This window comes from Phodopus roborovskii, unplaced genomic scaffold (genome assembly GCF_943737965.1).
Source record: "Phodopus roborovskii unplaced genomic scaffold, PHOROB, whole genome shotgun sequence".
NCBI lineage: Eukaryota > Metazoa > Chordata > Mammalia > Rodentia > Cricetidae > Phodopus > Phodopus roborovskii.
In genome coordinates this window covers 30556114-30578107 of record NW_026126571.1, presented here as the reverse complement: position 1 = coordinate 30578107, position 21994 = coordinate 30556114, and the positions used below count along the sequence as shown (strand labels likewise).

At 46.6% G+C, this 21994-nt stretch overlaps 1 protein-coding gene across 2 annotated transcripts in view; it reads right to left on the bottom strand.

The window, feature by feature from the left end:
- Window positions 1–21994, bottom strand: part of Prkag2 (protein kinase AMP-activated non-catalytic subunit gamma 2) — a 242124-nt gene that overhangs the window by 35383 nt on the left and 184747 nt on the right. For both annotated transcript variants that reach the window (XM_051203229.1, XM_051203230.1), the window contains exon 5: window positions 16395–16464. In XM_051203229.1, coding sequence (XP_051059186.1) covers window positions 16395–16464 — 70 coding nt within the window. The remainder of the gene's footprint in view (window positions 1–16394; window positions 16465–21994) is intronic.

Sequence of the window (21994 nt, the reverse complement as noted above, 5' to 3'; positions counted from 1 at the left end):
CCTATGAACCTGCTAGAGCTCTGCCTTACTACCTTGATACAGGGTGTCTTACTGAACCCAACGTTCGCCATTACAGCTTAGATAGACAGCCTGAGCTCCTGGGATCTGTCCATCTCCACCTCCTAATGCTGGAGTTATAAGCACATAGAGTTATGTCTGGTTTTTTGTGTGGGTGGCATGGATTCAAACTCATGCCTTCATGTTTGGATGGTAAGCCCTCTTACCTAGCAAGCCATTTTGCCAGCACAATATATATTCTAAAAAGTCTGAATACAGCCAACTAGACAAATACAAATTCTATAGGCACTCACTGAATTATAAATTACTAGAATTTTCCCCAAACCAACCTCCACAGAATTTTAATCTAGGGGAAAAATTGCAAAACAACAACAACAAAAAAATACAGCTTCTTTCTTCTTCTTCTTTTTTTTTTTTTTGTCTTAATTATATGAAAACGAAGAGGATAGTCACTGTACTGTGTCAGTCAAGCAGAGGCACAAAAAGATGACCCAAACAGCAGACACCAGAATGAGGGCTAACAGTATAATGGCTTCCTAGTGAGCATTAATCAAAGCTAATGCAGGATGGTCGATGAGACGATGACTCAGAATGGACTCCAGCATTCTTGCGTGTGGAGATAATGCCTACTGATTAACTCACTACTGGGATGGATAACCCTTGTCAGCTGACAGGACCTAGAATGGCCTCGGAGACAAACTTCTGGGCATGGCCACAGGGATTAGCTAGACTGGGTTAAGTGAGGAGGGCAGAGCACCCTAAATGTGGGCAGCACCATTCCTTGGGTTGGGGTCTTACACCAAGGGAACTGAATGCCAGCCTTCATTCTCTCTGCTTCCTGACTCCAAATGCAAAGCGAACATCCACTTCTCACATCTAGTTACATAATGGACCCAACAAACCTTTCTTCATTTAATTTGCTTCTTGTCTGGTCTTTTGTCACAGCTATGAGAAAAATAACTGGTACAGCAACCAGCTGGACACTACCATCAGGCCTCCAGCTGGGAGCGGCCGGCCAGCCATGAGTGAGGCCTGTTCTGGCCCTGGCTGCTCCGCCCCAGATCCCACCGATTCTTATGGTTCTGTGGAACTCTTGACTAGTCTAGGAGGAGCACTGTCCTGCCACTCTTGGGAACGGGCACACGTGGCAGGTGGTTGATCTCAACCAAAAGCTGGGAGAGAAAGGATGGTCTGAGGCCATAGCTGACCTCCCCTGTCCCTTCTCCAGGTCTCCTTAGACACAGAGCACGGGAAGGGTGCACTGCAGGCTGCACATGTTGCTGCCCAGTCCTACCTTCCTGGACAGGCTGTTACACTGTGTCACCATTGGTGTGAACCATCCTAGCGCCACCCTTGAACAAAGTGTCACTTAGAAGGGATCACTGCCCACACCCTATCTGTACACGCTTTGTCAAGCTGTAACACACTCCTCCTGTTTTGTTTGGTTTATTTTTCAACTCAGTTCTCAAACTGGCCACGGACACCACTAGGAGGTGATCCTTGACAATTTTTTTTTCTTGTCAGCACCGGGGATAGAACCCAGAGGTTCAAACAGTGCTCTCCCACTGGGCCACACCCAGCCCTGACATCCTCTGCTTTTATCCTTAAGACAGAAGAGGGGGCTGAGAAGAGGGTGTCTAGACACTGCCTAGAAGGTGCCTAGAGGGTGGGGGCCACATTATAACAGGATGTGAGGTCAGGATGCTGGGGGGCAGAGGTCAGGGTGAGGATGGATGGAGTTGAAACATGGATTTTGAGACTCAAACCAACAACCTGCTTCCAAGTCTTGAGGATGATAAAAGGGACAGAATGGATTCCTGCAGCATCTCCTACGAGAGTATGGATTGCTGCAGTATCTCCTCCGAGGATTTACATTTGCTGCCAGTCATTACTATTTCAAATGGCAACGAGAAGCATGAAGATATTTCCAAGAATAACAGCACAGAATGGCTAAATACCATAATATAAAAAAAGTCATGATACACAGCAGCCAATACTGTGGCCACTTAGCTGAAGCCACTGCTCTCTCAGTTCATCACTAGCATTCACCCCTAAGCTCTAGGTCCACAAGGAAAGTAAGCTACACCCCACTCCACAGATGAAGACACTGAGGCCTGGGGATTCAAATAACCTTCTCTAGAGTAACAAGACACTATTGGCGAGAGGTCAGCATTTCTGACATTCTAGACTGGACTGGGGGATGAGGACGGAGTGTGGGTGGAATCAATTCAACATTAGACAAAGATTCAAACAGAAAGCAGAATAGAAAAAGTATGTGACTACCTTAGGCCTCACCTGCTGCTGCAAACCAGCCTGGGGATGTCAACAAAGCAGGGGAGAGAGCTGGGGGTCAGGCTGACATACAGTGGGGCAGGTCAGTGAGACCATGGCCTGTGCCTCTTACAATTTTTCTAATGTGCTTAGAAACACGATGTGCTTTTTTTTTTTTTTTTTTTTTTTTTTTTGGCAGGGGGCTAGAGGGTCTGGTTGACCAGGTAATCTTAGAAAACTCAACTGAGAAAATACCCTAATGGATTAATCTGTAGGCAAGTCTGTAGGGCATTTTCTTTCTTCCTTCTCTTTTGGTTTTTTGAGACAGGGTTTTCCCTGTGTAACAGCTCTGGCTGTCCTTAAATTCACAGCGATTCACCTGCCTCTGCCTCCTGAGTGCTGGGATTAAAGATGCATTTTCTTTCTTTCATTTTTAAACTATTTTATTTTTCTTATTTTTATGTGCACTGGTGTTTTGTCTGCATGTGTGTCTGTGAGATTCCCCTGGACTGGAGTCACAGACGGTTGTGAGTTGCAATGTGGTTGCTGGGAATTGAACCTGGGTTCTCTGGAAGTGCTTTTAACAGCCCCTTCCCTCAGATGCATTTTCTTGATTAATTATTTCATGTGAGGAGAGGTCAGCCCACGGTGGGTGGTGCCACCCTGGGCAGGTTTCCTGGGTTGTGTAAGAAAGCAAACTGAGCAAGCCATGATGAGCAAGCCAGTAAGCAGGGTTCCTCCATGGCCTCTGCCTCAAGTCTTGCCTCCAGGTTCCTGCCCTGCATGTGGTCCTGCTTTTGTTTCCCTTGATGATGGGCTGTGGTGTGGAAGTGTAAGCCAAATACAAATAAACCCTTTCTCCTCAAGCTGCTTTGGGTCACAGTGTTTATCACAGCAATAGGAAGCAAACTAGGATGCATGAACATAGAAAAAGTTAGACATTAATATAACCTCATGGCTTAGAAAGTAGCAGAATGAATCCTGCTAGCATTTTATTCTTGTCCAAGTTCTTTTTTGTTTTGTTTTCTGAAAGACAAGGCTTCTCTGGGAAGTTCTGGCTGTCCTGGAACTCACTCTATAGACCAGGCTGGCCTTGAACTCAAGGAATCCCCCCTGCTTTTGCCTCCCAAGTGCTGGATGGTGTGTACTGCCACCACCACCTGGCTTTGTTCAAGTTTTTGGATTTGGTTTTGCATGTGCTCGTGCTCATATACATGTGCCTGGGCACACACCCTCGGGGACAGTCAAAGGACAGCTTCCAATGTCATTCCTTACATGCTATACACCTTGTTTACTGAAACCAGCCAGCAACACTCCTTCCTTCCCAGGGTACAGAACCCACACACTGAACTAAAGCCAACAGTAAGGACCATAGTCAGAGGACCAGAGCCCACCTAGCAGTTGATGGCGAGCAGCATCACAGCCTTTTCCAATCTCTACTTTATTAGGGATCTTGAAAAAGGACCCCGGGGCAGAGGTCTTGGCTTTTCTTGAGGGAGACTCCTCAGTGGACATCTTAATATACTTAAGGCTCCATGCCCTGGCTTGGCTACAGCACATTGGGCTTTTAGCTGCTTACATTCCTTATGTTTGCACAGTTCTGCTAAAGCCTGATGTGTACACTCGATCCTCTGCTTTCCTCTAACCGCTGCCTTCTACAGCTCTGACTTATGGGTAAAACAGGCCTCACAGAACATCCATCCTTTCCTGTGCCCTAAAGTTGAAATAACCAAGTCCTCCAAGGCTTTATGGAATTCACTTACAAACATGCTGAGTACCATGTTCTATTATACAGGGAAAATGGTGGAGTGAGATTTTTAAAAATTACTTTAAAACTGCCTTTATTAATGCATAATTGTGTGTGTGTACAGTGTGTATACAGTGTATGTGTACAGCATGTGTGTGTATAGTATGTATATACAGTGTATGTGTAAATGTGTGTATACAGCATTTGGGTACTGTGTGTAAATACAGTGTTGTGTACAGTATATGTGTACTATGTGTGTACATAGTATGTGTATTGTATGTATGTATACAGAGTATTTGTACCGTGTGTGTGTGTATAGGGTGTGTGTACTGTGTATCTGTGTCTACAGTGTGTACTGTGTGTGTGTGTGTATGGTGTACATATGCACATTGAAGCCAGTAGTCAACCTGGGCTGTTGTTCCTTAAGGTACTGCCCACCCTGTTTTCTGAGACAAGAGCTCACAGAATCTGGATCTCATTAATGAGGCTGGGCTGGTCAGCCAGTGAGCCTCAGGGACCTACTGTCTCCACTTCATAACTTCAAATATGTGTCACCAAGCCATACTTTTTCTTTTTTTAATGTGGCTTCTGAGAAGCAAAATCTGCTCTTCATGATTGTGTGGCAAGTACTTTGCCAACTAAAATATGTGCCCTGCCAGGCGTTGGTGGCGCACACCTTTGATCCCAGCACCGGGGAGGCAGAGGCAGAGGCAGATGGATCTCTGTGAGTTCAAGGCCAGCCTGGTCTATAGAGCGAGTTCCAGGACAGGCTCCAAAGCTACACAGAGAAACCCTGTCTTGAAAACTCAAACAAAACAAAAATGTATCTCCCTAGCTTCTATAATTTCTTCCCCTTTTTGGGGGGGGGGAGATAGGGTCTCATTCATGTATCACAGGATCAAACTGGACAAATATGAGGAAGACCTTAAACTTCTGATCCTCCTGCCGCCACCTCCCAGGTGCTGAGACAGGTTTATGCCACCATTCGTGGCTCATGTGGTGCTGGGGATAAGCTTTATGAGTGCCTGGCAAGCACTTGACCAACTGAGGCCACATCTCCCGCCACGTTATAGTCCACCTAGTTCAATATGACTGAGTTACCCTGTCTCCTGTGGGGACTGGCAGGAAGGAGTTATAAACCAGGAGGACACACGCCAGTGATAATCCTCAAGAAATGACCGGCAAGTTCTAAAAGTTATTGATGCAGTGTCCTACTTACACCTGACCCACAAACCCAAGCAGGACAGGGGAAGTACTAACAGGGGATGGCACTAGTCTTTTGAAAATGCAAAGTCTACCGCAGTGACAAATCTGCTGTCCCTTCCAAACAGTTCCAGCAATTGGGGTCCAAGCATAAGCTATATGAGCCTATGGGAGCTGTCTTCATTAAACCCACCATAGTCCTACTTCTCTTTTTAAAAAATTTTATCTTATGTGTACAGTGTTTTGACTACATGTTTATCTGTATACCACATGTATGCAGTGAAGGCCAGAAGATGGTACTGGATCCCCTGGATCTGGAGTTTCGGACAGTTATGAGCCAGCATGTTCGTCCTCGGCCTCTGCAAGGGCAGCGAGCACTCTTAACTGCTGAGCCGTCTCTCCAGCTCCATACTACTTTCCTTCTCTTTAGATTCCTTTACGAATCTGTTGACAGTTAGGATGCCTCTAATTTCTGACGCTTTGTGGTTTCATTCTCCTCTTGAACAGACTTGACAGAGATTTACCCATGTTATTGCTTCCTCTAAGAACAAGGCTTCATCTTTGCTGAGCAGGGCTACTTTTCTATGGGATTTCACTGGCTTCTGTCATTTCAGCAGATTTGAGGAGGGAAGACAGATGAAAGAATCTATTCAGCAAACTGCCAGAGGGCGTGAGATCAATTTTGTCAGCCAGTGCAGGTGAATTCAAGATGAATGTGTCCCGAGTCCTCAGAAAACCCACAAGCACTCTGCAGTTAGACTCTGTGACAAAAGGTTCCTTCACTCCAGCTGAAGCAATAGCACTTTCCCTAGTTTTCCTGTAGAGCCAATTACGCGCATACCGTCAAGAGGTTGGCAGCAGGGGAGACTGTCCACTGGCTGTCTCCATCGCAGCATGCCACTGTTCTCAAGGGCTGGCGGCGCTTTTGTGAGGAGTGGCTATTTCAAGTCCCGATGTGGGAAAGCTATCTGCAGGGTCATCACAGGCACTAGCAGTGGGCACCTCTATCGGTTCACAGGCCTGGGAGGCCACACCTCTGTCTTTTCTAGCAGGGACTCGAGCTGAGTGGGAGACAGAGGGGAAAGAAGAGCAAGGCACAGGGGGACTAACAGCAGGAGCTGTGGCTGCCTTCCCTGAGACCTTCAGCAAATCAGAGAAGCAACTTTCTCAGTCCCAATTCTCTCTTTCCCTCTCCTTTCTTCCCTCCCTTCCTAGCCTCCTATAATCTACCCTTCCTTCCCTCTTTCCTTGGCTCCCTAATCATCACAGAATTCTGTGACCAAGCATGTGGAATTCACTGCCACCTAAGCATGATACCTACAGGACGCCAGCTGCTAGATCCTCTCATCGGTTCAGTTCTGACTGTCAGATCCATAGCTGTGGTCTCAGACCCCAGGTCCACCCGAGTGTGTCTTTGCAGATCCCAGGTACAAATCCACCTCTGAACTCACTGGCTATGAATGAAGGTTCCTGTGACTCTCCTTGGGATCCATCAACAAACATTTAAAGTTTATCACAATGACACACGTGAAGATGTAAGAAGGAGGGGATGAACACAGATCTCCAGTATTCAGCTATACAGAAGATCTCTGGATACTCTGTCTTCCAGGGTTTTTAGTGGAAGCCCATTCAGCAGGCATGACCAATCAAATCACTGGTCCCTGCCGATCAACCATGCTCTCCTCCTCAGAGGATAGGAATGGGTCTCAAAGTCCCTACCCTCAACCCTCTAACTATGCCCTAGTCCTCCTGGTAACTAGCTTCACTCTGAAGCTACCAAGGGACAGCCAGCCAGCAATCAATATTAGCATACAAAACAATGCATCACTTTGAAGACTGAGGATTTTAGATCTTGTATGCCAGGAAATGGGAAACAACACCACACTATCAGGATCAAGCCTCTTCTTTGAGACAGGGTCTCCTCTCACTACGTAACTCAGACTAGCTCTGAACTGATGGGCTCCTACTGGCTCCGTCTCTGAGCCCTGGGATTACAGATGTGAGCTACCACACCTGGCTCTTTATTTGGGTATGGTAACATTATCCTGAGCACAGAAGGTAAACACAACAGTGTGGCAAAGGGGCAGAAGCCATGGGCATCCAGACGACAGTGATAAAGGGTCTGGGCCCTAAGAGCTGCTTCAACAACATTTTGCTTCATTGGCTAAAAATCCTCTTTAGGACAGTCACCAAAGCTTCTGTTTATGGAAACTGGACCATATCCTGGGCACTTTGTGAATGCTATGGTCAGGTTATTCAATGCACATATAATCATAGAAGCCAGGTGCTGTTATATCCAAGTTACCTGTGGGTGAAAAACAAAGCTTTAAGTACTTTGCTTAAGGTCCCTGAGGCCACAGACAGGACATTTGAGTGCATATATATGCATCCTGAGGTGGTCACAATGGATGGATAAAACATCCTACAATAGTAGCAGTGCTTCCTCCAACTCTTCTTTCCAAGACAAGGTTTCAGGAGCTCAGGGTGACCAACCTGGATGCACCACACAGCTGAGTGTGACCTTGAACTCCTTGACTCTCCTACTTCTAAATATGGTTGGGGTTACAGGTATGCACTACCTTACACTGGTTTAGGCAGTGCTGGGGACCAGACCCAGGGCCTCCTATATGCTCAATCCACTGAGCTCTGTCCATTTCAAAGAGAATGTGCCACATGATTTATGTAGCAATTTCTTATTAGCAACTTATTTATAAATTACCAAAGAATAAACCAGAAACTAGACAAATGGGCTAGCTTGACACAAAGGACACTTAGTAACGTACGTAAGTTCAGGTCTAGAGGAAACAGCTCAAGTGGGAAGAAAGAAAGCAGCTCACTGAACACACTGATAAGCAACTACAACCCAGCCCAATGGACTCCAAATTAGCCCCCATCACTTTCTCCTTCATTATTAAAGACAGGCCAGATCCCTTTCTCTACCGGTAATAGAACACGCCTCATTCCCACAAAGGAAAGATCTTGAAGACCCTCTCTCAGACAGAGACTCTGCAACTAGCTTCACGCCCCATCTGCCTGAGTGCCTCTGACTTGTCCAATCACCAGACATAGCATTTTGGACTGCACAGACGGGTGGAGATGCATCCTCTCCTCAGAGAGAATTAATACCTTCCACTCCCCTCCACTTCTCAACTTTATTCATCATTATCAAAGTCAGATCTCCCCACTGGCACAGTGCCTTCAACACAAACACATTTTTTCATAAGAATCAACCACCCGAAGTACCCCAGGCCTATGTTTGAGTGCTAAAGCTCCAAATCCATGTAACAAATATTTGTAGAAAATTGAGTCACAGCACCACCAGGACCTGCAAAGGCAAGCTTCTGCAAAGTCAAGACTCTCGGAGCCTGAGATTTAACAACAAAGAAATACACACAACCCCATTTTCCCTTAATGCTTTTGAGGACCATGGGGTGCAGAGATACCCCATCAAGTCCTGTCTGGGGCTTAGACTTGCAAGCCTGTCGCCTTTTTTCTTTCTTCCTCTATGTGATGGAAATGACAAGGCTATCTGCCTCTTATGGTCATTTTAAGGATCAGATTAAGTATGCAGGACTTAACAAGAGGAGAGGGAAGAAAAATCATTCAAAGAGAGCACTAGTCTGCAGGAAGATAGTGGGACTGGTGGAGTGGCTGTTTCAGCATGTGTGTGTTCGTGCATGTGTGCACATGGCAAGGACCTCACGGAAGGCTGCAAGGGCTTCAGGGATGATGCAAAGACAAGAGGGAAGGAAGGAAGCAGAAGGGGACCCCATGAATAGACAGACAAAGGGTGGTCAGGGAAAGTTTACAGGTAGGACCGCAGGGGGCAGAACAAACTGCAGAGACTGACCTGAAATTCAAAAGGATGAAGAGGGCTGGGCTGGCAGGAACAGAGAAGAGGTGCTTAGAAAGCAATCCTGAGAGGTGCTGGGTAAAACATCATTCTCTTCTAACAAGAGGGAAGTTACCATTCATCAAACTAAGCTGGCAGAACAGATTGGGGGTGGGGAGGAAGAAGGAAAAAGAAAAGATGTGCTCGTCAGGGTTTGTTTTGGTTTGTCAATTTGACACACATTGGGTCATGTGGGAAGACGGAACGTTCAAATGAGATAATGCCTTCATCAGATTGGCCTACAGACAAGTCCCAATGTCTGGATTAATGACTATTTTGGAGGGCCCAGCCCAGCCCATTATGGGTGATACCAACCCTGGGCAGGTGATCCTGGGCTGTATAAAAATGCAGGCTGAGCAAACCATGAGCAACAAGGCCATTCTTCTACTTCAGGCTTCTGTCTTAAGGTTCCTTCCCTGGTTTCACCAATGACAGCATGTGACCTATGTGACCTTGGAGTTGTAAGATAAACCCCTTCCTCCACAGACAGAAAGAAAGAAAGGAGAGAGGGAGGAAGAGATGAGGAAGAAGACGACCACATTATGGGGATGAAGCATGTAGATCAGGGCAGCACCTGTGCAGGACACAGGCCTGAATGTGGAGGTGTACTGGCCATCCTTAGACACTAAGGTTTCTTGGTAATGAAATCAAATGCTGGGAAGCATGCATGCTGGTCAGAGCCTGGGAGTGAGCACTCTTCCAGGTTCAGTGGGCCTCAGAAGGAGCCACAGGAGCATCTGGTATCTTCCATTCAGTAAGGAAGTGTGACTACATGGAGCTGTGAGTCATACCATGTTACATTTGAAGCAAAAGGAAGAGAAAAAAAAAAAAAAAAAAAAAAAAAAGGGAGACTCACCAGCCAGCCACCTGTCCAGCTGTGTCACAGGAATTAAGGGTGAGCTTTGAGAAGAGGGCAGAGGGCAACTCTGTGATCTACAGGTTAAGAAGGAGATTAGGGCTGACTCCTGCCCACTGGATTCTGAGAAAGAGATGGTTTTGCTAACCTTGGCAAGTTTGGATGCAGGATAGAATTGGGGTAAAGAATAAACAGAAAGTGACCATGGTAAGAGGGCTTTCTCCTGGGAAGATGACCTCACACTGGACTTGACTCTAGGTAAGTACCATGTGTCTGGAATGTAGCTTTCACTGCACAGGGCATGCTATCTTAGTAAGGACTTGTTACCTCTTCCCTTCTCAGTTTCCTCCTCTGTGAGATGGGAGAGGTAACAGTTTTTGTCTTAGGGTCATCTTGAGACTTAGCATACATATCAGCGATTATTATAGATCTAGGAGAAAATAACATTAAAAATGCTTCCAATTTTTCCAGTGATGCCAATGCTGCTGTGGAATCAACATTGTTCTCTGTGCCTGACAGGTGAAGCTGGAGGTCACAATGGCCAAACCACAGGCCCAGACTCTTGTGAGTGAGCTGGTGGGGTGCCAGCTGGACAATGATGGGCCCACCAGGCCTATAGAGTAGCAAGACAGTAGAAGCTCTCGTGACCCTAGTGAAATTACCGGAGGTGCTACCTTGGTTCTTCCAAGACCAGGCTATAAAGGATCAGGATAATCCTACCACTCTGTTGCTTCCTCCCTGGAAATGAGAGCCCACTCCCTCTTGTGCCAACTAATCTATACCTGGGAGACCAACATCAATCCCTTCTGAGGGTGTGCCCAGAGGCTTCACTTCACCGGGGCCTCTCTCTTAAAGATCCATCACCTTTGCATATTACATAGGAACCAAAATTTCATCCCAGAAACTTCTGGAGGTGGGCAAACTCCCTCCAAAGCATAGTCTACTAGATAACCAGAGTACTTAAGACTAAGATACCATCAAGCTGTTTTAAAATCTGATTTCAGATGTACTAAAACATGTAGCAACATGTTAAATGCATGGAGAGCCAGGCAGGAAAAATTGCAACTACAGAAATTTCAGATAACCTTAATTATTCTTGTGGTCAGGAATCAATATATCCCTTGCCTACAAACACAGCAAGGGAAGGTGAGAATTCATTAAGAGAGCACCATACCTTCTGAACCTGTCACTTGACATGTCTACCACCAGGGGTCAGCACCCCTCACATCATAGGCAATAAACCTGCAGGCTGACTCTGCTGTGCCTCACTCTTAGATCTGTAAGCCAAGTGAGAAGGGACAGTTTCCTAGGTTACTCTTGCAAAGGCAACTGGAGCCATTTATGTTTTCCCCTTAATTTCCTATCCTCATACAAATTGAATACCACATGGAAACTGTGTATGTGTCTGTGCTCTGTGCAAGGTAACCCTGTGAAATACCAGATTGCTGTATGTCCATGGTGTGTTGTCTCCACAGGGAAACCGTCTTCACTTACTTCAGAACATCACCTCCAGAGGTGATAAGACTGGGCTATTAGTGGGCATAATTTTTCATTTGCTTTTTTTTTGTTTTGTTTTATTTTGGCTTTTTGCACTGGTCATCGGGATGTTCTGGGGTCTGGTTTCCAAGCAGGAAAGGAAAGTAAGCAAGTGACCTCCAAGTACCAGGCCTGCATTCAGCAGAGACAGTCTATAAAGATGACAACACTACAGCAAAGCCTCAGGAGGCTCTGGGGAAAAGAAAGGCCACCATCCCTTTACACGATGGGGCTCAACTTTGAGATGTTTGACTGGAAATGATGCTCATCCTCCCAAACAAAGTAGCCCGTTCTCTTGTGTGCCTTAGGTATTCATGTGTCCATGCATTTAACTGTTTGGGTGCATGTGTGGTAGAGACCAGGGGTGACTGTTGAGTGAGTCTGGCTGGTCAGCAAGCTCCAGCGATCTGCCTGTCTTTACCTCCCCAGCATGCAGGATCAGAGGCCTTTACTGCTACACCCAGTTTTTTTATGTGGATGCTGAGGACTGAGTTTAGTTCCATATTTTGCTGTTTAGTTTTGTTTATCCCGTGCTGCCAGACAGGGTTACCTGGGAAGAGAGACCCTCATTTGAGAAATTATTTCTATCCTATTGGTCTGTAGGCAAGTCTGTGGGTGTTTTCCTGATTAAGGATTGATGTGGGTGGGCCAGCCTACTGTGGGTGGTACAACTCCTGAGTGATACAAAAGAGCAGGCTGAGCGAGTCATGGAGAGCAAGCCAGTAAGTAACACTGTAGCTCCATGGCCTTGGCTTCAGTTCCTGCCTCCAGGTTCCTGGCCTGACTTTCCTTTATGGTGACCTAAAAGTTGTAAGATGAAATAAACCCTTCCTTCTCCAAGTTGTTTTAGGTCTTGGGGTTTGTCACAGCAAGAGTGGAAAGAAACTAGAACACCATAGTTGAGCAGCAAATACATTACTGACTGAGCTATCTCCTTTGCCCCTTATTTTTGATCACTCTAGACTTAGCTGTCCAGGCTTCCCACAGCAAGATTGTGTGCAAGGTCTGGAAACATGAGGGCAGGGTGGACAGACGAAGGGTAAGAAGCCCAGTCAGCAGGGGAAGACAGGAAGACCACAGCAGCAAATCACCTTAAAACCGAACCTCTGCAATTCTCCACACTCTGGGGGACAGAGACCAAGAATGGAGCCAAAGCCTAAAAGAGGTGCCCAGCTGGTGACCAGTGCCAGGGTTCCAGCATGCTGAGTCTCCAGGAATGCAACTACAGGGAGATGATCTCTAAAGCAGTCATGAGTCCCATGTTTGGGAGCTCAGAGCCAACCAAGAAATAGGGTCAAGGTAGTTAAAATAGATAGATACAAATGCTGGTCCAGGAGTGTAAAACATTAAAAAAGCAAACACATAAAATAATAGCTCTAGAGAGGCTCTGTTCTCATGGCTTTGCACACATTAGACCTCTGAACCTGCCACTGTAACGAGTACGGTTTTTCCTCCCACCGCCTGGTATTGTCCTGCCGCCACGCCGCCAGCCCCAAATAATGCACAGAGACTCTGTATTAGATATTATGTTATTGACCAGGTACTAGTTTCTTATCGGCTAGCTCTGCACCATCATAAAGTAAGTACAAACATTTAAGATGGCCCCTGGATCTTAGCAGAGCCAGAGAATGGGAGACAGAGAAAAGATGAGATTTGGGGTTCACCTTGAAGCAGTGGGAAGATTAGTGGGAGGCAGAAAGGGTGACAGGCACACTAAGGGGCATGGGGAGCAGGGCTTGTTCTGCTATGTCTAGGAATCAAATCTGGCTCATTTCATAAATCAGTTTTCTTGGAACGTAGCCTTGTCCACTGTGTTTGGCCTCCGGCTGCTTTCGTGCAGCAGGGGTAAGCTGGGCAGCTATGACAAAGCCTGAGACCATATACCCCACAAGGCCAGGCCCTTTGTTGCATCTGATGACCTAAGACTTGGAGCCTCACTCTTTAAAAGGAAGTCTATGAATCAACAGAGAGGAGGTCCACCAGAGCTGGGCAGCAGGAAGCATGCAGCCCGTCCTGGACCTGAGGAATGGGGGGCCGGGGATGACTGTCCTTTAAAAAAGGTTTCAGGAGATTCTTCTGCACAGAAAGGAACTGAGAAGATCCAAGTCCGCACGCCCAAGCACAGACAGGAGGGCAGGAGCACCTCCCTTATCAGTGTTGTGGTTCAGAGATTTTTATTGTTGTTGATGTTTGTTTGTTGGTTTGAGACAGGGTTTCTCTGCATAGCCCTTGCTGTCCTGGAATTCACTCAGTAGATCAGGCTGGCCTTGAACTCACAGAGATCCACCTGCCTCTGCCTCCCAAGTGCTGGGATCAAAGGCGTGCACCACCACCTAGCTGATAGTTCAGATTAACAACAAGCCCAACCATGCAGTGAGGTCTCATTTCTACCTCTTCTTTCTCCTTAGCTTCATTAATACCTTTGAATGCCTTCTGACAACTGGGACACAGTTGGGACTTATTAGGAAATAGAAAATTAGCTTGGGTATAATACCACCAGTTATCATGTACTTCTATGTATAACAAATATATCATCTCTGGGCCATGCCTCCAAGAGCCAATGTGTAGTAACCAAAGATATTAATTGGGTGACAGGGAAGTTGAAAGATGAACACAGGACACATGCAGTCTGGACCTACTCTGTGGACAGTTAACGTTGGTTCCTGGGATACTTATAGCTGTGATGCCTTACTGGTGCAACTTCTTTCTCCCCTTCAAATGAGCAACTTTCCAGAATTTCAGGCAAATGAACAATTTAAAGTTTCAGGGAAGCAAAGCAGTGCTCTGGACTATTCCGCCAACAGCACTCCCTCCCTCTTCTAGCTCAGTTTGACAGCTTCCGAGTAATCGTTTAACATTCTACCGTCTTAAAATCTAGAAACATTTGACAGGGTTATTTGTGGGATTCGTGGTGCTTAAAAGTAATGATGGCAATACCGATAAAAATAGATGTGTGGAAAGGGCACACTACTTATTTTTTTCATGCTTAGCTTTAATACTGTACATTCAAGGCAGGGGCAATCCAGAGGTAGGAGTGTGCACAGCTAATTTTGATAAGTATGTATAATATAAATCTCAAGGCAAAAAAGAAAAGCCATGAGAGCTGGCTCAGTGGTTAAGAGCACTGGCTGCTCTTCCAGAGAACCCCGCTTCATCTCCTAGTACCCACATAGCACCTCACAACTGTTTGTAACTCCAGTTGCAGGGGATCCGACAACCTCACACCAATGCACATAAAATAAAATTAAAGAAAGAAAAGCCAAAAAACCTGTGCTAAGCAGAATTCCCATGTGATTCAATAATAAAAGCCTTTAAAAGTCTGTGGATTTGGCACATGGCTAATGGCATTTAGTAAAAGTAACATTTACAAAGCACTGAGTCTGCACTGTCTCAATGCCACAGTGCAGATGATTTCATTTAACCCTGAAGGCATGGGGACATTAGCTCCATTCTATACAAGGGGAAACTAAGGCACAGAGAGCTCACACCACTTGTCTGGGGACCTGACGGCCCACTAAGAGACAGAGGTGAGATACGAACAAGGCTCTACTCTGGGAGGTCTTATTTTAATCTGCAAAGGATTTGATATCTCATACCATAAGCCCTGCAGCCAGTGGTCACCACCTGCTGTGCAACATACTAACACCAAGGGACAAGGAGGTGCATCCAAATGAAGACACAGGCTTATCTTTTGACAGGACAAAACACCAACGAAGCCCGGAAAAAGTCTGAAACGCACTATTTGTTAATAATGAAGACATTTCTACAGACACATTATCTTTAGGCCAACATATTTATGAAGTGCTTCAGTGAAGCTACAACAGGCACAGGCCTAATGCTATCAGGGTAGCACTCCCCAGCTGGTTGTGCATGCTTATTTAAGTAATTGCCTGAACATAAATGAACGGGGGTATTAAAGTAAAGTTGGCACAAGGGACGGCATCCACACGGCACATTCTTTGTTCCAGGCCCTTCATTCTGTCAGTACTCTTGGAAAAAAGAGCAGCCGCTAAATAAATCATGGAAGTACACGAGACTGCATAAGGCCTTTTATAGTCTCCAAATGGTCATGCAGCTTATATAAAGTTCATTTTCGACTTCCCCGTTTAAATGTTAGCAGCCTCAAAATAAGATCCGGGCTATTTACCTGTAAGAAGATACAATTAGAAAATAGGGCAGGAAGAAGAAAAACCAGGCGACAGGAGAGGCGGCAGGATGGCTAAGTATGAGGGGGTCGCCAGGGCTCCAACCAGTTTAATCAGCCACTTCGGTTTTGCCCATTTAACTTTACCCATTGCGGGGGGGGGGGGACACACCCTACTGGAGGTATTTCCACAAATACAGATAAGGGAACCGGTTTGTTATTTGAAGGCATGGACTGTCTGTGTGATTCCGGGGTGTCCTCGGAGTGCGCGGTGACAAGCTCAATTAAGGCTGCATGACACCTGGCTCTCGCTCGAGTTCGGGTGCTGAGGACAAAAGGGCCGTCCCTAGGAGCGCGCGGGCGGCCGCTCCCGGGAGCGGGGCTGCGTCCCCCGGAACTCGGGTGTGTTCACTGGAGAGGGGCTGGGACCTTTGGAGAGGAGCTTCATTCCCCGGCGCCGGACTGCATCCTCGGAGCGAGGTTGTGTCCCCGGGAGCCGGGCTCCATCCCCGGAATCAGGCTGCAACCCGGAGAACAGGGCAGCATCCCTGCAGTCAGGCAGTGTCCCCGGGAACCCGGTTGCTTCCCTGGGGCTGGGAGCTTCCCCAAGAACGGGACCGCGTCCCCAAGAACCGGACTGCATCCCGGGAGCCCGGTGCTTCCCCCGGAGCGGGCTGCAGTCCCGGTGCCCGCCGCCGGCAGCGCAGGGTGCGGGTCGCGCACTCACCTTCCTCCTGGAACTCCAGCTTCTCCAGCATGCCGGCTTCCGCGGGTCCCGGGGCCGCCGCCAGCGCCGCCTGAGGGGGAGGAGGAGGACACGGATCAGCATGGGCCGCGGCGGTCCGGAATCTCTCGCCCCGGGAGGAGGGGCCTGCAGCGGCGGCGGACGCGCGCGGCGGTGGGAGCGCGCGGCAGGCCAGGGCGGAGCGCGTCCCCGCCCAGGCCCCACAGCCGCAGGTGGGCCGCGATGGCACGCTCCGCTCCCCCCGCGCCTTTGGTACGGCCCGCGAGCAAGCGTGGGAAGGGGGAGCGGCGGTCCCAGCGCTTCGTCCGCCGCGCGCACCAGCGGGCACGCGCGTCCTCGCGCAGGTGTGGGCCCTGCGCGCCCTCGGCGGGGGCGCGCTTCTCTCTCGGGGCCCCGCGCAGGCGGCATACCGCTCCCATAAAAGGAGAGGCCGCCCGCGGGGCCGCGCTGCGCCAGCACTTTCGCGCGCTCTGCAGTCCCTCCCCACCCCCTGCGCGGCGGATCTCTAAACTGGCTTCCTCCACTCGCAGCTCGCTCTTTCCTCACTGCCGCAGCTTGCTGCCAAAAGTTCACACAATTTAAATCTGGCCCCGGGCACGCCCGTCACCCTGAACTTGGGTATCTGAGACTTGCCTATCGCCAACTCGGGTTGGCAGGCAAAGAGGCTGGCAGCCGCCTGCAGGGAGGGGCCCGAGGCTGCAGACGGCCAGCACCTGCGGGGGGCCCCCGACCTTGGCGGGGAACTTGTCATTCTTACAAGCACAGAAGAGGAAGTACAGACCTCTTTATAAATACCTTAGATTGGTCAATAACTAAATCTAAAGCGTCCCCTCTCAAAGAAAAAGTTATGATAAGTTGTCTTGTGATTAAAAAAAATAAGCGTTTTGTCATGCTTTTAGTGAAAAAAAAAAAAAAAACTGAACACGTCTAAGTTCAGGCGCTCTTACTCAACCAAGCACAAGGGATAAAAGGCAGATAGATTGGAAAAGACAGCCCCAGTTGGGGAGTTGAATGTGAGGGGATAAAGGAAGAGTTGGAGGGGAAGAGGGTGGACCAATATGATCAAAACACATCCTATGTTAGGGCTGGAGAGGTGGTTCAGCGGTTAGGTGCACTTGCTGAGCTCCTTGAGCTGTTTCCAGTACCCACAGGGCAGCACACGACTCTTGTAACTCCACTTTCAGGAGATCTGGTGCTCTTTCTGGCTTCTGCATGCAGGTGGTACACACATATTCATGCAGGAAAAATACAAAAAAAAATTTTTTTAATGTATGCATGTGTGAAGTTCTCAGAATATATTAAAAATATTAAAAACATACTACTTGGGAAAGAAGAAATGAAGCAGTTCAAACAGCAGGCTATTCACATACACAATCCCAAAGACTGCAAGCAAACCAAACTACAGCTAGGAAGACAGTGAGATCATAGGATCAACACACTGCATCTGGTATAATAAAAATAAAGGTGGGGAAGCTGGTATCAAATACTGTTTACAATCTCTGCAAAGGAAGTTAGTACATAAAGTAAATGTAGGAAACCACATACAGGGTTCATATTCTAAAAACTTCACAATGTGGGTAAGGTGGTAATCAATGAGGGGAAATCAATGACCAGAGGTGTTGTGGAGTTTAAGATGTGTGACATTCATTTATGCTGTGGAATTTTGTTTAATGATGGAAACATGTGTTGCAAAATTTTATGTTGCATTTGTTTAACTGTGAAGCTGTGTTACTTTGCCTGTCTAAAACACTGACTGGGCTAATAAAGAGATGAATGGCCAATAGCTAGGCTGGAGAGAGGGATAGGCGGGGCTGCCAGGCAGAGAGAATAAGTAGTGGGAGGAATCTAGGATCTGGAGAAGAGAGAAGGAGAAGGAGAAAAGGAGGAGAGGACACCAGGGGCCAGCCATCCAGCCACACAGACAGCCATGGGGTAAGAAGGAAAGAAAGATACATAGAATAAAGAAAGGTTAAAAAGTCCAGAGGCAAAACATAATTAAAGAGAAATGGGCTAAAATAATTTAAGTTAGACAAGCTAGCTAGAAACAAGCTAAGCTAAGGCTAGGCATTCATAAGTAAGAATAAGTTTCCGTGTATTTATTTGAGACCTGGGTGGTGGGTCCCCTAAGAGTAAAAAAACAAAAACAAAACAAAACAAACAAAACCCAGCAGCATAGAGGTAATCTGGAAGACCCAACAAAAAAAGGTCAGTTATCTTCCATGGTTATCTTTGGGTCTCTTTCAGTTCCCGTCAAAATCCCAGGAACTTTGTTTTGTAGACACAGATAAGCTGATTTTTTTTTAAACGCACATGGGAAGGTACAGTTTTGGAATACCTGAAATAAACTAGAAGGAAGTGGAAGGAGTAATCTTTCCCACCTTTCCAGTAGGGGCTCAATGTTCAAGGCCCATTGTTCCTGGCAGACAGACAGACCTACAGTTAAATCCCAGCACCCTCACCAGGGGGCTTATTCTGTCTGCAACTCCAGATCCAGTGGCCTTTAGGGCAACTGCACTTATGTTGCTCAAACCCACAAAGAGAGACAAAATGTACATAAATTAAAAACATAATAAAAAAAATTCCTTTAATCCCAGCACTCAGGAGGTAGAGGCAGGCCCATCTCTGTGAGTTCTAGGCCAGCCTGGTCTACAGATCAAGTTCTATTCAGAGAAAACCTGTTTCAAAAAACCAACCAACCAAAACAAAACAAACAAACACATCTTTTAGACAAGCTCACAGTATAGCTTAGCAAACAGGACTATGTGATGTTAGCAGAGAAACAGGTATGTAATCAAGCGCAGGGCAGAAACGCACCCAAGCAAATGTTAAGCCAAGCTTGGTAAATTCAGGAAGGTGAAAAAAAAAAAATGAGAAAATCTTTGGGCCCTAGGATTAGGCAAAGAGACTCACACCAAAAGCATTCTCCATAAACGCGGAGAATTGATAAATTAAATCTCAAAATGGGAGAAAGTATTTGCAAGCCACATAGTCAACATGACTAGCGTTTTGAATATAAAGAGAATGCTGAAAGTGCAGAGAGCATCTTATCAGGGCACAGACAAAATGAATGAAGAGACAGTTCACCAGAGAGGGTCGGGGTGTGCTGCAGAGATAGCACCAGGCACAAGAGAAAGGGTCAACATCAGCCTTCAGGGTGCACAGATGGGCACAGACCGCAACAAGACCTACACACACATGCACAGAAATAAAAGTAAATCTGACTGGAAAAAAATCCGGAATGAAAACGGTGTTCTGAAAACACCTTGGCAGTTTCTTATGAAGCTACCCACAACTACAAATTACACAACAGTGGTTTTCTTGAGTATGTATCCCAGGGCAACAAAAGCTGTCTGTGTACAAAGAAAAGCTACACCAGGATGTTCACAGCAACTGCCCTTTTAAAAGCCTCAATGGGCAGTTACAGGTGCCATGAACTAGACAATCGGTTAAAACTCAGCAAACCATCTACATCATGGAACATTGTGCTGTAGCTTCAAAAGGTCAACCAGCTGGGTGGTAGTGGCCCAAGCCTTTAACCCCAGCAGTCGGGAGGCAGAGGCTAGCAGATCTCTGTGAGTCTCAGGCCAGCCTGGTCTACAAAGTGAGTTCCAGGTCAGCTACATAGAGAAACCCTGTCTCTAAACCAAAAAGAGAAGGTCAACTAATTACACGTTTGACAAACTGGGCATGGTAGTGCACACCTTTGATCTCAGCATTCAGGAGGCAGAGATAGGTGGATCTCTATGAGTTCTACGCCAGTCTGGTCTACATAGTGAGTTCCATGCCAGCCAGAGCCACAGTGAGACCCTGTCTTAAGTAAAACTTGGACACGTGTCCTGGAAGTTATCCTGAGTCAAATAACAGCCATTTCTAAGGGTAATATATTCATGTTATGTTCTGAGATGACAAAATTACAGAAACTGAGTACAAATTAGTGGATGCTAGGGGTGGACAGAAGTGACCATGGCTTTTTATAAAAGGTCAACTTGAGGGACCTTGGGGGTGACAGACCTGTTCTGAATCTGTGTCAGTGTCCACACCCTGCTTAAGATGTCACACTGCCCTTCCCCCCACCAATTTTGCGGAAGAAATGACAATTGGGATTTTAAAAAGTATTTATTGGAAAAAAACAGCTCATCCACTTAGTGCAGTGATTTTCAGCGTATTCAGAGTCATGTGAGCAAGTCTGCAACATTTTCACCATCCCAAAGAGAAACTGTGTTCCTAGTACTTATTACCTGCTGAGCGCTCTCCTCCATCTTGGGGCTAATCTATCTTTGTCTCTATTTGCCCTATACTAGGAGTTTCATTCACTAAGTGTTTCATATACATGGGATCATACATTATGTCGTCTTCTGTCACTGCTTTCCATAACTACTTCTCTCTCTCTCTTTTTAAATGATTGAATAATATTCCACTGTGCAGATATATTAATTACATTTAGTCCATTCCTCAGCTGGTGAACCTTTAATTAGGTAGTTCCCACCTTTTGGCTATTACAAACATTACAAACATTGACATTTATATATCTGTGTAGACATGCATTTTCATTTGGGGGGGTGTTAAATACCTTAAATACCCTGGAATGGAGTTGCTGGGTCCTATTCTGTTGGCAATTTCACGTTTAATGTTTTGAGGAACTGCCAAATTGGGTTACACCATGGCTGTAGCACTTGCCAGCAGTATGTGAGGTTCCAACTTTCATGAAAGACACAAGGCAACTCCACAGTGCTGTAGTGAGAGATGTCCACCCGGCCTGCACCTGATGGGGGCATGTGGACAGGTGTGGGCGTGACTGGTGGGGGCTAGGTCTGGGGTCCCAGACCCCAGCTCCATCTCTTACTTCCTGGTCTGAGACAGAGAGCATCTAGGGGTATCCTTGGAATGTGAACCTGTAGTGGTCATCTTTTTCTGGTGTAAGTGATTTCTCCTCAAATAATATCCATCAGCCTCTACTGTATCCCGGAATCTTATTTTCCACGCAATACAGTGTATCTTGCAACTGTACCTAAGCCTACCATTGTCTCAAAAGAATGACTCTGGTGATAAATGTCTAAGTTTTGAGCATTCTCAGACTTCAGATTTCCCTTTCTTGTTCTTCTGTAATGTTGATACAGTTTTTCTTTCTTTTTTTCTTTTTTTTAAACACTTACTGGTTCTTTTTTATTTTTATCTTTCTGGTACTTTTTAAATAAAGATTATTTTAAGTGTTTTGCCTTAAAGTGTGTATGTGCACTGAGTGCATCCTGTGCCTATAGGGACCAGAAAAGGGCTCTGGATTTCCCGGAAGTGGACTTCAGGTGTTTGCTACCATGTGTGTTCTCTGAAAGAGCAATAAGCCCTATTAACTGCTGAGCCATCTCTGCAGTTCCCCACTTACTGATTCTTAATGGTAAGGAACCCTTTCAAGGTCACCTGTCACCCTGATAAGCTGCTTCTTGGCAGACAGACGGACAGGAAACAGGCAAGGGTTGTGTTCCCTACAAAGTGGTCCGTAACTAACAGAGAATGGGAACTGCAATTAGCTAGCCCATGCTCCTTTCATTCCCTTGACATTAGATGTACAGCAGCAGCCTGAAATG